General features: G+C 43.8%; 2 protein-coding genes across 2 annotated transcripts; both read right to left on the minus strand.

The window, feature by feature from the left end:
- Positions 1-2,709: 2,709 nt before the first annotated feature.
- On the minus strand, positions 2,710-3,676 carry LOC119657462 (cell wall protein IFF6-like). The gene is made up of 2 exons (XM_038064378.1): positions 3,557-3,676; positions 2,710-3,479 (listed from the first exon to the last, which is right to left on the minus strand). The coding sequence occupies exons 1-2, from the start codon at positions 3,561-3,563 to the stop codon at positions 2,809-2,811; spliced, it is 678 nt and encodes a 225-aa protein (XP_037920306.1). The 5' UTR covers positions 3,564-3,676; the 3' UTR covers positions 2,710-2,808.
- Positions 3,677-14,058: 10,382 nt separating this feature from the next.
- Positions 14,059-15,058, minus strand: LOC119657185 (cell surface glycoprotein 1-like). The gene is made up of 2 exons (XM_038063975.1): positions 14,945-15,058; positions 14,059-14,850 (listed from the first exon to the last, which is right to left on the minus strand). Exons 1-2 carry the CDS (start codon positions 14,949-14,951, stop codon positions 14,186-14,188), a joined length of 672 nt encoding a protein of 223 aa, XP_037919903.1. The 5' UTR covers positions 14,952-15,058; the 3' UTR covers positions 14,059-14,185.
- Between the last annotated feature and the right edge of the window lie 510 nt (positions 15,059-15,568).

Here is a 15,568-nt window from a genome sequence, read left to right on the forward strand (position 1 = left end):
AGTTCCACAGCTTTACTTTGCATAAGTGCAGATTGCGCAGACAGTATCTCTGAAATTGTTGGAGCATACAAGCATTCTGATAAACCTTGATACCACACCACACATTCGAAAATCCGATCATAATCCAGGTCGCAGCCGTTTTCAATGCTAATTGATTTCGGGATTTGTAAATTGTTACCTCACAAAGCTCTTAGTCCTCTTTTTCGGCACGCGGGGAACACTTCCAGTGAATTCTACCATCCTGCAGCTTCACTACCTCAGCGGGTTTGGGTTGGCCCTTATCTACACCTTAAGTCGCCGAGGTACCCCACCGGTCAATGTGGTGTCTTAATGAAGCTCATCTACGCGGACAAAAAACTTAAAAGGCGGAAGTAGAAGAAGAAATGTTTAACCATACAACATCTGATGAAATCCCACTTTCGCCATCTAGTGGAACGATGGGTTGAGTATTTTGATCAACTTCTTAACAACCAGAATATCGGCGGAATTACAGCCGAATGGGTTAAATATGAAGGTGACCAATTACACCAAATGGTTCATTAATTGATGCTTAAGGTGTGGAACAGCAACGAGGTATTATCTGCCCCACATATAGCAGTGCAGCAATTATAGAGGTATCACGTTACTCAGTACCATCTATAAGATATTTTCCGCTATCACTGGCCCATTAACAACAGATCAGGTTTTCTCTCTGCTGCAATCGATGGGAAAACTGTTGGAATATGGACGTAAGTTGAACCATATTTGCATCGACGCCAAGGTCGGCTATGACAACATAGCCAGTGCAAAACTGTAGGCGGTCGTGAGAAAATTCGGTATCACAACGAAACTGATAAGGCGGACTAGGATAATCCTGGCCAATATGCAGGTCCAGATATTTTAACAGGGTCACTTCCGTGCCCATAAAACATCAATAACGGTCCAAGAAAAGGAGATGCACTATCGCGCACCCTTTTTAAACTGGTCCTAAAAAATTGACCTCGGATGCTGAGGTAAATGAAAAGGCACCATCCTTTTTAAGTCCGCCTAACTACTGGCTTTTGCTTTCGATGTCTACATCATCGGATGAACAACAAGATGTAGAAACTGCCTTCATCCAGATGCAAAGGCGACGTGAGATCTTAGGCTGCAGATTAATGAACGCAAGACGAAAAATTTGGTGGGAACGTCAGCACCAGACAGAACAATTAAGATAGGAGACTACAACTCTGAGACCGTTGCAACTTTCTCCTATTTAGGGTCGAAAATAACAACTGTTGGTTTTTGACTGTCAAAAGACTCTACTACAGCTTACTAAAACTGTTTCACTCGAAACATCACCTTAGGGCCCCGGTCAGTCCTCATGGACTCCTCGGAGACTTGGGTTCTTAGCAAGAAAAATTTCGAACTATCAGCCGCGTTTGGGAGAAGAATCCTCCGAGAAATATTTGGCCATCTACAGGAGTATGGACAATTGCGTAGCCTACGTAACGAAGATGAGTGATACGATGACTGTCTGGTTGTAGATAAAATCCGGCTCAATAGGTTGCCGTGGGCAGGTTACTTATTCCGGATGGATGGGGATGATCTAGTCTATGAGGACAATAGCTATAGTAGGAAAAGAAGGCGTGGCAAAACCTGCCTGAGATGGAGCGATGGCGTAGGCCAGGACGCCAGGCAGCTTCGAGGGATATCAACTTGGTGGGCTTCGGCGCAAAACCAGGATATCTGGAGTTCCTTATTAAGGCAGGCCTAGACCGGATACCGGTTGTTGCGCCGTTGGTATGATGAAATTCTACCTCTCGTAGATCAAATGGCTGGTCACCGGTGTATACGGAAACGGACTGCTTCCCAAAACGGAAATGAAGCCATCTTGACCATGGAAAGTCGCGCTGAAAATAAATACCAACAAAACCATACTTCTCCGTATTTCAAATAATCGCAGCCAGCGTTCAAAACGATTCATATCCATCTTGGTAGCCTTCTTTCTGTGAAGAGTTACAATAAAGTAGATATCGCTGGACGCATTAGCAGCGTTAGATCCAGCTTCGCTGCTTTGTCTAAAATTTAGAAGTACAGATGCTTCAATATCAACATGAAGTTGAGTTTCTTCTACATGAACATTCTGTGCTGCTAATGTACTTTATCCGGAGGGTCCAAACTTTTGTAGAAAGCAGATGTGGCAGTAAATAGATCACACTTTAGGAAGGCGCGGCAGCTTCATTCTTTTTCATGCCACGCCATATCCATTATGCCAGAGTAACTAAGTGAGTAGTTCACCCTAGCAAGGCATAGCACAATACACTTTAGTATGAATGCAACCTCCTTGGGTAGACATGGAGTATGGAGGGGGGCATGCTGTTGGGGTTAAGGCGCGATGCTCTGCTGCTGCGGGAATAATGATAGCCTAATCATTACAGAAGACCTAATAGTAAATGAGCCATCACGGGGATGTAATTTTTTGTCAAGATTCCCGTGGGAAGTCAAAAAAATCCAGTACGCATTTGGGTATTATATTTAGGATGGGTAGTGGGATCAGTTTCCAAACATTCCCCACTTTTGTATTAACCATTGCGATCACTAAAAATATTTGAGTGTGAACGCAAGCCTATTGCGGAGTCGAAACTAATTAATTAAAAAGTTTCTGGAATATAACTAATAGTAATAATTCATACGATTGTCTCTTAAGTATTCCGTGGACCACGGCAGAAACTACATAAAATTTAGCACTTCAATGATTTTCGAGAAATTTATTGATGATTGTGATAAAGTAAATCATATCAATTTTTAAAAGTAATAAAGGAGTCCTTGTTAGGATTTAATTAAGGGTCAATCGTCAATTGGTGGTTTTGGTGGTTCCGTAGGGATACCACCTCCTTCGCCTCCTGATCCACTGCCTGATCCATTTCCCGATTCGTCAGTTGGTGGTCTAGGTGGCTCTGTAGGGATACCACCTCCTCCACCTGTTTCGCCACTACCTGATGGCCCAGGTTTTTCTTCACTTGATTCACCCGGCGCAGTTCCTTCTCCACCTTGTTCACTACTTCCTGACTCCCCAGGTTTTTCTTCACTAGATTTACCTGGCTCAGATCCTTCTCCACCTGTTTCACCACTTCCTGACCCCTCAGATTTTTCTTCACTTGAGTCACCTGACTCAGGTTCCCCTTCACCTGATTCATTACTTCCTGGTTTCTCTTTGCTTTCTTCGTCAGACCCGGATGCATTTGGATCGATCTGCCCAGATTCTCCACTTTCTCCGGAAGACGGTTTCTCGGTAGTTATTACAGGCGGAGTAACCGGTGGGGTTCCAACCATACATTTTTCTTGGTCATTAGCGAAATATTCCCCTGGTGGACATTTCAATTGAACTTCAACACCTGGAGCTAAGCATTTGTAATAATATATTGGATTCGTTGGGTGAGGCCACATCGTTCCTGTTTTACATAGTTCGTCCGCAACACTGCTTTGCACTAAGCAAATTGCTATAACAGCGAAGATTACTAGAAAGACAACAAAAGCAAAGAGGCAATCGTCACTCTGGATTTCCTTCGAACCAGAAATCGATTTAGTTCTTTACCTGCCATGATGCGTCCTTAAGTTCACACCTTGACTGCCTCCTGAATTGGTAAAATACATTATTTATACCAAATTTCTGAATGCGCCAACCAATGAAACATTGCGTTGTCAATTTTCGATGTATTGAAAGCATTTCGAACAAAATAGAACAGATGTTGGGAGAAAATAGAATTCTTTGGAATTGCGATTAATAAGAAGATAAGATAAATGAAGAAACTTGCTTACACTGAAAAAAAATACATTTGTCGTGACATCCTGTCCAGATTTGAGCATTAAGTTCACAAAAAAATTACAAATTGTAAGGTATCCTGGCACTCTTCGATACAGTATCCTGAGTAATACGTAAAGCAGAATAATTAACCAGCAAGTTGTGTCCTTCCCCTCGGACCCCACCTTGTCCTGGTGGGGTAGTCTATAGTTCGTTAGTTCAGTATCCAAAATATAAGTATCGAAACTAAAAATATGGACTCTAATGGAGAGAACTTCCTCGTTGGTTGCCTACCTTCTCGTGGTGGGAGAATTCACCAAGGAAGTTCCTTTAGGGAACCAGCAGGGTCATCTGAAGCTAAACGGTAAACAAAACCCTAAGACAAGGTGTGATTAGCTTGCCGAAGGCTGAATGGTCACAAAGGTATTGCTTGGCCAAGAACAGTGAATCTCGGTACCATGACTCGGGAGGAAACAACTCTGAGCTCATCGATGGAGAATATGAGTCTAGGGTCAGAGTGTCCACTCATTTAATTGGCTCCCGCTGAAGCTAAAGTAGGTAGGTAGCAGTAGAGCAGAGAAACAGAATCATATCAAACCACGCCTCCGGGCAATCCGATTTGAGGTAAACGGCGACCGGGTAAGCCGCCTCGAAGCAAAACATCTTTGGGTATACCAAACCAAAATCGAAGATCTATGTGATAGCACACCAGAACAGCCTCACTAACCAACAGGCACATCCTTAGGGGATCTGCTTATTGTCCCTTCGACGTGGACGAAGCTGCCAATGGAACATTCATTTGAGCTATCCTCCAACATTAACGCGTGAGGATCGAAATTATTACAGCATCTGATAGGAACCAAACTGCAGATCCTCAACTTGACGAAGAACCCACTTTCTGCAATGTTCTCACGCGAGAGGTAATCGACATCACGGTGGCATCCCCTAAAATGGCGACTCCTGCCGGAATATGAAAAATACTAAACAGTATCGCGCGCTTGAATCACGGACGCATTTGTTTCGCACTGCGCATGGATTCTCAAGACAGCACGGAAACGACCCGCTGTTAATCGGTTGGATCTTTCACATGCTCGAGTGGAGAAAGAAGCTTTCTGAGGCAGGATATCCTAGTGACCGCCCACAAGGGAGTGGGGGTTCTCTACCCCCTGTTATGGTTTTTTGAAAAGGACAATGCAATAGGTTCTGGAGGACACAAAAGTCGTCACACAAGCATTCGCGCACAATCTTACCGAAAAACTTGCGGGCACAGTATGTGATCGGTTGAATGCAACTCTGCAAGTAGCCTCCAATTGAGGCCTCCGTAACGGACTCACGGTGAACGCCAGGAAGACTGGACAAGTGATGTTCACTATGAACGTTAAGTGGGTCATCTACACGCTACCCACTTCATCAGGAGCGGATATCTAGCAGTAGCACGAGTACAGTTTGACTACAAGCTAGCAGGGAAGCATCCAGGAAGAATATGGTGGCCGAGACTGCACTCTGTTAACAACGGGAAGTTGCTTGTGCAGACTCAAAGACTCATGTGGCTTAATATTACTGAAGGTCATTGCCTTACCCGAGGCTATTCTAAACATAGCTCCATTCATTTGGAGGTGAAACGACCCATATTGGTTTGAAACCATTGTTGTCTCCCTTCCGTTGCTCTGGGAGTATAGAGTATTCGCACAGTATCAGTTTTCAATGAAACTGTTTGAGTTTCATTATCATCACATTTAATCCTGTGCAAGTGATTGGCCTGCAGTCACAGGAGAGCACGCAGACGACCACAACATCCACAACAACCACAATTCAAACCGTGGGTAACGAGAACGAGAGACTGGTGCTCCATCATCTCGACCACCGGACCCATCAATACTATTAGCACTTGGAAAGGCGAACAGTAATAATCTTCACCGACGTGTCAATCAGAAAAGACGGATAGGCTGGAGGAGTGTTTTCGGGAATCCTAACCTCTCGAAAAAAAAAAATCCCTCGTGGAGATATATATCATTTTATTGCAGCTAGAAGAACGTTTCATTCAAAAATGGCAGGGTCGCCCCATTCGAATCTCTTCTAACAGTCGGTCAACGTCATCAGTACTGAAGAGCAACAACGTTTCACGACAGTTGGTGTAGAGTTGCCACCCATTGCTGCAACAAACTTTGTCGTCCGAACCAAACACTTCTCAAGAGCACTCGAACATAGCTTGAAATGTTAAAGTTGACAGACTGGTTCGCCAATGGTCTGGGTTGACAATGATGGACCTAAGACCCTCCACTATCAAGTCTACTCTAAAGAGAAAAATTTCAAATTCTGCCACTAGAGCGTCATTTTTTATGTCACTTGTTTTTCTCAAATTGACTCTGTCTCCTCAGATCGCAAAGGGTCCCTTGAATGAAGAATCTACGAACTCTCTGTCTCCAGAAACTAATGAATACATAGGCTGTTTTAGGGAACAGTATCATTGACCTAACAACACGCCTGAGTGCTCTGAATTGCGGCTCTTTACAATAAAATTATCTAACTAAATGCTAAGAAATTAAAGCCCTCCAAATGCGCCAACAAATTTAAGCAATGAAGACATGGGTTCTATTGGGTGGGGTCTATTATTTGACGCTGCGTGTTTCTAGGATGATCCAATCGTCGTTATCCCTTGAATAGTGGATTCTATTGCATAGCATAGCTAGCAATGGAGCAGCCGAATTCTCTTTAAATAAGTCCTTTGCACGGTCATTTGTCCCTTTTAATCAACGCATCTACTCGTAGGGGGAAATAGTTCTTCTTTCGAAAATGTGTCGGGCCAGAGTAGCACGATGATACTGCGGAGGCAGGTGTTAACGAATGTCTGGAGCTTTCGAGAAACCTTTCAAGCATTTCGAAATTTTGGACAAAACAAATAAGTGGGATAGAAAGAGTGATGACCGATGATGAACAGAGGACCATTTCCTCAATCCAGAGCCATTTGGCCAAGGTCAAGCAATCGGTGGTAAAGTAAACAGATGTCATCAGGGTAGTCCAAGTGATTAAGGAAATATATCATGGTTCATTAAGGTCCTCCATGTTTTAGTACCGTGATCAACGACGGAAGGGAATAGTATCCGTGGCCAAATAGAGTCCTGCCCACTGCATTTTGTATTTGAAATGCCTCATAATTTGAACCTCGTTCTGGTACTAGCTATTAGTTTTTAAGAAATGTTTCCTACCTATAGAATTCGTTATCTATATTCTGCTCATACTTTCGAAAGTCCTCTCGAAACCGATGGAAATTAGGGGTAGTGTAGATCTGAACTCTGTGCCCTGCCTCACCATGAAACCGCGGGATTCACATGGCCAGTACAGAATGATTCACAACTTTCGAGGCATGTTTTGATGCGTTCCACAATGAGCTTCCGAAGATTTATCCACGGTATCAAAGCCCGAGCACGTCACGTTCGTAACGACTTGCAGGGATCATGTGCTTCGATCCGTTTCTATGATTCCTCAGTCAATCAACGCCCCAGTGGCACTGCCCTATATACTGAGCAGTACCCTGAAAAAAGAACAATGGCAGCCATTATTGTTCATGATCATGCGAATGGTGAACTTGGGAATGCAAACTCTCCAACCCCTTGCGAGCAGGGGATGCAATACCCAAAAGACGGCAAGCAACCATAACGTGATGATCCTTTTGAGGTCAATGTCAGGGCCCTTCTCGTTACGTGAATCCAAAAGAGAAGAGAATTCCTAAATTTACTGCCGAAGGAAATTGACCATTTGGCAGCCTTTGTACTCGGTTAGTGTCCCCTTGATGGCGAGGTAGGGGAAACTGCAAAAATTTACAAACCATTATCGTTGCGATCATCACATTTGTGTTTCTCTATTAAATGCCAGAGCACGATGTTATCGGAGCCCATTCACGCATAATGATTACATTTTCATATTGAGGAAGCCTTTCCTGGACTATATTGACTTGCTTATAGAAAGTCTCCTTCTCTCCTGTATCCAAAATCTACCTTGTATGTAACATACAACAAACATAGATTAATTGATGTTAAAAAGACTTGTTGGTAGTAAATTGTAGCTCCTTTGTCGACTAAGACTCGTCTACCGATAGATAAATAGTCCTGCGGCTTTGAAGAGTCTTGACCTGTTGCCTTGGTCAAACGCGCTAAACGATAATTACAAAGTTGAACGGAAACAGCTAGATCACTTCCGCATCGCGATTCTTCTTCTTCAGCGTTAGTCCGTCTTTGAATCCTGGTCGGCTCAAATGGGTCCGTTACACCAATTTCCCCAGTCATAGGCCTGACCTGAGTGGAGTCGCAACGCTTTCTAATGACCACATAGAGAACTAAGCCATCGTTGTTTGATAGTTTCCCGTCGACTTTGATGTTTACATCAGTCTTGGCAAGTGATTTTTCGTCAACGCATGCCTCATGTCCATACCATTGAGGACGCTTCTCACGCAATTTTTTCACAATGAATGCACACCATATCGTCGTGTTACGCCACTGGTCTAAAGTAACATATTTGTCTCATTTACCGCGAGGCGGCGTTCATTGTCTTTTATAGCCGGCCAACACTCAGAGCCACAGAGAGCGACTGGACATTGCGGTTAATTTTAGATTTGAGACGTTCGTTGATACGTCGATCATAAAGAACACCTCTTGTAGAACGCCACTTTATCCAGCTTGGGTTAAGGCGTGAATCAATTTCATAACGCAGTTCTCCATTGGCTGATAGTATTGATCCGAGATATTTAAATCGCTCAGTTCTGAACAGATCACTGCCGCTGGCAGTGATTGTGCCTGTTTCATTGGGGTCGACGAACATCAACAGAGACGAAGCGGTTTTATAAACCCGCCGCACTTCGAATGTTACCTTTCAGATCGTGATAGGCCAATTAAACCCAGCGCATGAGTTCCTCTGGCACTAAGTGTTTCCGTAGAGCATACCAGGTGGGTTCGTGTGGCACATGGTCAAACGTTTTCTCTAGATTCAAAAATGCAATGCAAAGAGGGCGATGCTTCTCACAGTGTTTCTCTATGAGCGACCCCTCAGCGTGTATTACGCAAGCAGTTTCGCATTTCGTGGGACATCCGGCTTGATTCACGGTTATTTCAACGATTTCGCGATCTACCTTCGCGGTTCGAAGGTCGGTAAAAAAAATGCCGTTCTTGTCAGAAGTGTTCGATATTCTGTGTGCGTTCGTGTCGGCTTTTGGCAAGTTGATAAAGACCTTTCTCGCCATTCCGAATGTCCAGTTTATCGTAAAGATCTTTGTAATGAGCCACTCTGATGACAACGATCGTTTTCTTTGCTTCCCGGTTGGCATTCTTATAAATTTGCCAATTGGCGAAGGTTTTATTGTCGCGATACTTGTGATAGAGGCGTTCCTTTTGACGGACCTTCATTTTGACATCGTTATTTCAAAGGCAAGCACCTCGGTCGATATGTCGCTTACGTGACTAGGTGATCCCGACGGAAAAAGCCGCTTTGTGGAGGTCAAGAGTGCCCGCAAAATCGATTATACGCTCGCCCCCTCATTATACGCTCGAAACCCCTTTCCTCCACATGACCATTAAGGTCGCCGGCAATGATGATATAGTCATCAGCCGACATCTTATAAGCCTTTTCATCTAGAAGTTGCTTGAAGGCGAATTTGTTTTGCTTGGGCTAACTTACTTACGTCCTAACGCCGTCCATCCGTCAAGAACCATTTTTCGACCTGCCGGGTAGAGAGAGATTAGGTAGGATTTAGCATAGTGGAATAACTCCAACTAAACTTTATTTATCTCTTTCCCTGATCTCAGCATTTTATTTTTGTTTTGCTGAGGATAGTACAAAGTACGTTGCCACAAACCCTTGTCCTTTACCTTGGCTCAGGACCAGCATGCTATGTTAATAGCATGGCGGAGCTGACTAGCTCAACATTATTCTCTCTGAAATGTTTTGTAAGATTAGCCAAGCGTCACATTCGCTCTGACGAGTGTGGAAATCCTAATAGTCTCTTCATTCTTTAATTTCAACTCTGAAAGGCGAGCACATGACTGAGGTGTTCGTGGACTTTTGTGATGCTGCCAGAGAGCATGGTATCGATGAAATTTTTAACGGCGGTGACACTATGATAATACTTGAAATTTGTAGTTAATGATCATTTAATGAGTTGTCGATTGTTGGTCCTGCAGGCGATCACTTTGAATTCTCCACAGAAGTGAAATATCTGGGAGCTACCCTCGATAAGAACTGTCTTTAGAGCGGAGATGGAAATGAAACAAGATTCCAGAGTTTATGGGCGGTGAAGGCGGGCTCTTGCTGCGATATATGGTCTTAGGAGTCATGTAGTAATGTAAATATATAGGCCAATGTCCGCCTATACATCCGTAATGTAGTGGCTTAAGGAACAAAAGGAATTCCACCATAAACGAACCTCACTGCAAATAACTGTATGACCTCCATTGGGGGATTAGAGCCCTGGCCTCTCGATCTCGTCGCCTTGGGTTCGAACCACAGTCGTCGTGAACGTTCATTTTGTCTTACTGTGCCCTTATCACTAGCAGAGCAATAAATGCGATGATCATTAAATTGAAGCGTAATTTGACTATGGGGCCCTCTATATACCGCAAAGGGCTGAACAGGAGATAACAATTTTAACAGGAGGGTATTTCGCAGTCTAGACCCCATATGGGGCAGCTTAGTGTCTTTTTTTCGCATTTCCTCCTTTTGCATCAAATGGAACTTGAAAAGTACTAAACGAGACGTTTCATTTGATACTCACTTTGGCTATGTTCGTTTTAAAAAAATGTACATCCACCTTTTTCCATGCATGTGGATTCCTCCCCCCCTTTGAACTCAGGGTCTTTGTAATAAATTCTCAAAAATAAGTCCCCAAAAACGGTGTAAATTAAAAACTTTTTATTGATTTTTGGACGTTAGGTAGCCATCCAGTGACATATCAAATCATTAAGAATGCTTATACTGAACAGTGATCTAACAAAAATATTTCGCAGTTAACGCAACATTCTGCCGTGAACTGTTTATTCACTTACACCACCGCTCCACATGTTATGCAATTCGGTACTCGGTAAGCTTTTGACGCTATTCAAAAATCCAAAATGGCGGAAAACGTAAAATTGAAATCTTATTTGAAAATATATGGGTTTTTGACGTAGAACTAGCATAGCTATAGTACTGACCATTGAAGGGTTTATGACCAACTGCAAGTTCTTTCGTGATGCATTATACGGCTCTGTAACCATTATTATTTGTAGAAACTCCGGTTTCCCTGCCAAACTCAGCGATGGAATTCCTTTTGCCGTGCCACATGTTGGGTTGTATTTCTCATACTTTGTGACGGTAGTGGAGCTTCAACACGACGCGTACACGCAAAAATCAAAAAGGCCCTCAGTTCTTCTCCCATGATAACAATCAATACCAGCGAATAAATCTAAACTCAAACTTAACTCGTGCCTAACTTAAAACCACCAATATACGGTTGCCGTTCACTCTTGGTGGGATATAGGGTGTCAATCACACCTACGCGCTATCGTTCGCTTCACCTCCCCTGAGTAACTACGAAGATGCCCTCACTATCCCTCTACGGTTCTGCGGCAAGCACGCTTTTGGTGAACCACTCGTCGGCTACCTTGGGAAAGTGCTTTCCACTGACTGACATAGCTGGCACTTTTAAGTCCGCCTTCCAATAACATTGCATATGGGTGACTGGCCTGCGCGCAGAGCTAGTTCTTCGTTTGAAATATTTCGGCGTACTTCGATGATACCTCACACAAAGGTGTTGACGAAGATTTGGAGCTATTGATTGGCGGTAGCGGTCACTTTCCATGTGCTACTCCCAAACAAAAAGGCAGAAAGAACACTAGCACAGAACAATCTCGATCTGATGTTGTTGTTGAGATAACTACATTTTGAGACAAGGCCGCGGTAGCGAATCTAGTGCTGTTAATGCGCCGGGCGACATCCAATTCGGAGCCACTATCGGCAGCAACCACGCACGTCTTCAATGCTCTGCCTATTAATCCAGATAGTGAGAGTACGATAACTCGCCAGACTGAGAATCTCGGTTTGGTTGTTCTTTATCTTCAGTCTGGCTCTACTTGCCCCCTCTTTCCTAACCCAGAGCCATTTGACTAAGTTCTGTGACCCCGTGGGAGAGCAGATAGTTGTCAGCCTAATCGAGGTCTTTGAGGAAAGATGCCATCGTCCTCTGGACAAGGCAGCATAAAAAATAATATTCAGTGATAACAAAAGGAACAGATATCACTGACGTTGCGACTGGGTTGGACCTCAAATTCTTCCCAGATTTTACCTCGGTGCAGCACATGACATTTTGCGCCATAATATGTTACTCTGATAATAACTATAATTTCCGCGAAATGCCCCTTCTGATTAGAGCACGCCAGGTACATTTCCTGTTCATGCTGTCGAGAGCTCTAAACTGCACACACTATTTCAAAATGATCCATAGAATGATGGTGTGGTCAATGCAGGAGGATTCAGAACAGAAATCAGCCCGGTCTCTATCGACCAAACGGTGCTCTTTCCAGGATAATTTTAGCTGCTATCTTTGCGTCGGTAAAGAGCACGCAGATATTCCTTCAATTGTTCAAACGGTCCCTTCTAGGCTCTGTGAAAGGTCTCGAATTCCTAAGATTTTCACACGAGTGGAAGATGTCGATCTGCATAAACAGCACGTACAGCGATATATACCTCTACCGTGATGCAGTCAAGCCAAGCGACTTTCCTCCATTTGAGTGCATTGATAGCCGACATAATTTCTCCCCTGTTTGGAGGAACAGCAAGTATCCGCATATTATGGTGACTAGCCAGCTGATCCATAACAGGCGGAACTTCACCATATGCGATATATTTAAGAACCGTGGTGAAGTGTTACTTACACCTTTTCAGCTGCTCATCTTCGTGGTTCCCCAAAATTCCCCATAAAACCATCCAAAAGTTTGCAACCATATGCAAGACGTTTCGTGATGTGGTATATACTTCTGAAATCATTGTCTTCAGCGGCATCTTCCGTTTTCCTGACCAACGCAATAACGAATTCCCTCTTGTGATCGCAGTTCGAGGACATCACACCCCCCATCACTCGCAGCGGTCATCAGAGCTTTCAAACCCTACCATTCATTGACCCGTTTGCACGATTATGCAGTTAAGCAGTTCTTATGACGCCCCTTTGGGATGTGGCAGACAACCTGTGTAGAACTGGAGAAGAAAACATTTTTCACGGTGGCCCCATGCTCATCTATATTCTCAGACGACCTGTTCAGGGTGGCTGCCGTCCGATGAGCAAGATAACTCTCCCACTGTTGAGCGACGGTTGGATGATAGAAAAGTTCGATGTTGAGGTTGGGAGGTCATAGCTCGGATACCCTGCAAGAAGTAGCAGACACAACACGCAAGCGAACGTAAGCGATCAAAAGATGGCGATCCTTATCTATGTTTTGTTACGCGTATTCCGGTGACAACTACTACCTCTACTACTTATCATAAACCAATGGCACCAATGATCAGGTGGTGGTTCACCTTCGCATTCAAGTCACCCGTTACGGGGGAGGGCTCTACTAATCTGCATTTAATTACTCATAGAAAGCATATCGGAAATCTCCATTTGTGCATAGCACTGTACAATTATGACGCCCGCTAAACTGGACCGGAATGTTACAGTCAGAAGTCTACTAGAAATCGGGGCGCCTTGCCTTGACGTCTGTTACCACTTGGCTTTCCAGACTACAAAAGCACATTACCATTAATGTGGGAGCAGCGAAGGGTGTACTTTGAAGAGTCCCACCATTTTACTTCGCTTAGGCCCAGGATGTCCAGCTTATATCGTTGGAAATCTCGTTCGAATTGGAAAAAGCGAGCATTCTGAGGAGCGTCGACGCTGTTGTTAAGCAGCGTGCGTACATTCCAGAAAGAAGTCAGTCCCTATACGAAGCGTTGTTGACGTTTGGGGAGCAGTAAAGTTTCGAGGTTTGCAGGTTACTAATCGACAAATTTTTACCCCTTTTAGTCCGCTTTTACGGCAAACAGGGAAGACTTCGGCTGTCAATGGGGGGTAAATGGCAACCATATAAACACGCATCAACTTCAATGATGCATTCTACTCCTGTGTAATCTATCGCGAACAAGACCGCCCTGTTCAATGTTGATGAAGGCTGAAGCCATATTAGTTAGTATTATCCAAAGGTTTAAGAAAGTACGTCCTAGAATGAAGCTGATGATCATTCGACACATGGTGATTCAATCGGCGGCCATGCATTCCATTAGTTAAAACTCAGGAGTTAAGTTGTTGAACAAATTTATTGACGCAGAAGGAAGCAATGTGCACTTATAATTATTTCCACCAGTTTCTCATAATTATTATTTCCATTCGCGGCTGTTATTAATCCTGCGTCTTCCATCGGAACTTTATGGACTTAGAGGTGCTGGTGGCTCCGTTGCAACTCCTGATCCACCTCCTGATCCACTCCCTGATCCCGAGTCATCAGTTGGTGGAGTAGGTGGTTCAGTTCCACCTCCTGATCCACCACCTGATCCACCACCTGATCCACCACCTGATCCACCTCCTGAGCCCGAGTCATCAGTTGGCGGAGTAGGTGGCTCCGTAGGAACTCCCGGACCACCAGGTTTAACAGTCGATTCAGTTTCTGTAATAGTAGAACTTGGTGTCGACTCAGCCGATTCGGTCTTCTCAGTCGATTCAGTCGGCTTAGTCGATTCAGTCGCCTCAGGTGGCTTACTGGACTCAGGTGGTTCAACTGTTGTTGCAGTTGTTTCAGGTGGGACAGTTTCCTCAGTTGCTGTTGTAGTTGATTCTGTTTCCCCACCTGGTACAGTTGGTGTCTCGGTAGTGCCTTCAGGCGGAGTTACCGGTGGGGTTCCAGGGATACATTTTTTATCCGTTACACCAAAGTATTCTCCTGGCGGGCATTTTAGTTGAACTTCCACACCCGGAGCTAAGCATTTGTAATAATATATTGGATTCGATGGGTGAGGCCACATCGTTCCTGTTTCACATGGTTCGTCCGCAACACTGCTTTGCACTAGGCAAACTACTAAAGCAACAAGGATCACTGGAAAGATTATAAATGCAAAGAACCAGTCAATCCACTGAATCTCCTTAACACCAGAAAATATTAAAATAATGAGGTCAGAAATGTTCTTCACCTGCCATGTTGCTGCCTTCAATTGACACTTTCACTGACTACCGTATTGTCTAGACGCGTTATTTATACAAAATTCCCGGATGCGCATGCAGTCCTATCTGGCAGTAAGGTTACATGTCAAATTTGTTTGTATTTCCTTCTATCTTATAAATATTACAATCGATATTTTTTGATAAGTTCTGATCAACGATGTTTCAGAGAATTGTAAGCACTTTGAAAAGATGTTGTAAGAAATGGAATTTTCAGGGGAGAAAAGATAAGTTAATTACAGATTCTAGTAGCGACATTTGCCTACATTGTTAGAAAAATCAAATCAATTTTTATGGCACTCATTTCACTAATATTATGCGTTTCAGCGCTAAATTTAGAAAGATGTTATTTATGTCAAATGAATACCTAGACAGAGTGGAAACGGCCACTACAAGGTCCACATCTGCTATCTGTTATGCCTTTCGTGGTAGTACTTTTAGTATTACGTTAAAGAGCGAGCAGCGAAAGATGAATCCCGTTGCATTGGATACAAGCAATGTGATGCCTTGTACTTTGAATCCTTTGAGATACGCCTATTATGGCCATATTTCCCCAATAAAGGCTAGAATGCTTGAACTTCTTGTGTGCAGTCGCC

The sequence above is a fragment of the Hermetia illucens genome, chromosome 5 (genome assembly GCF_905115235.1).
Source record: "Hermetia illucens chromosome 5, iHerIll2.2.curated.20191125, whole genome shotgun sequence".
NCBI classification, from domain to species: Eukaryota; Metazoa; Arthropoda; class Insecta; order Diptera; family Stratiomyidae; genus Hermetia; species Hermetia illucens.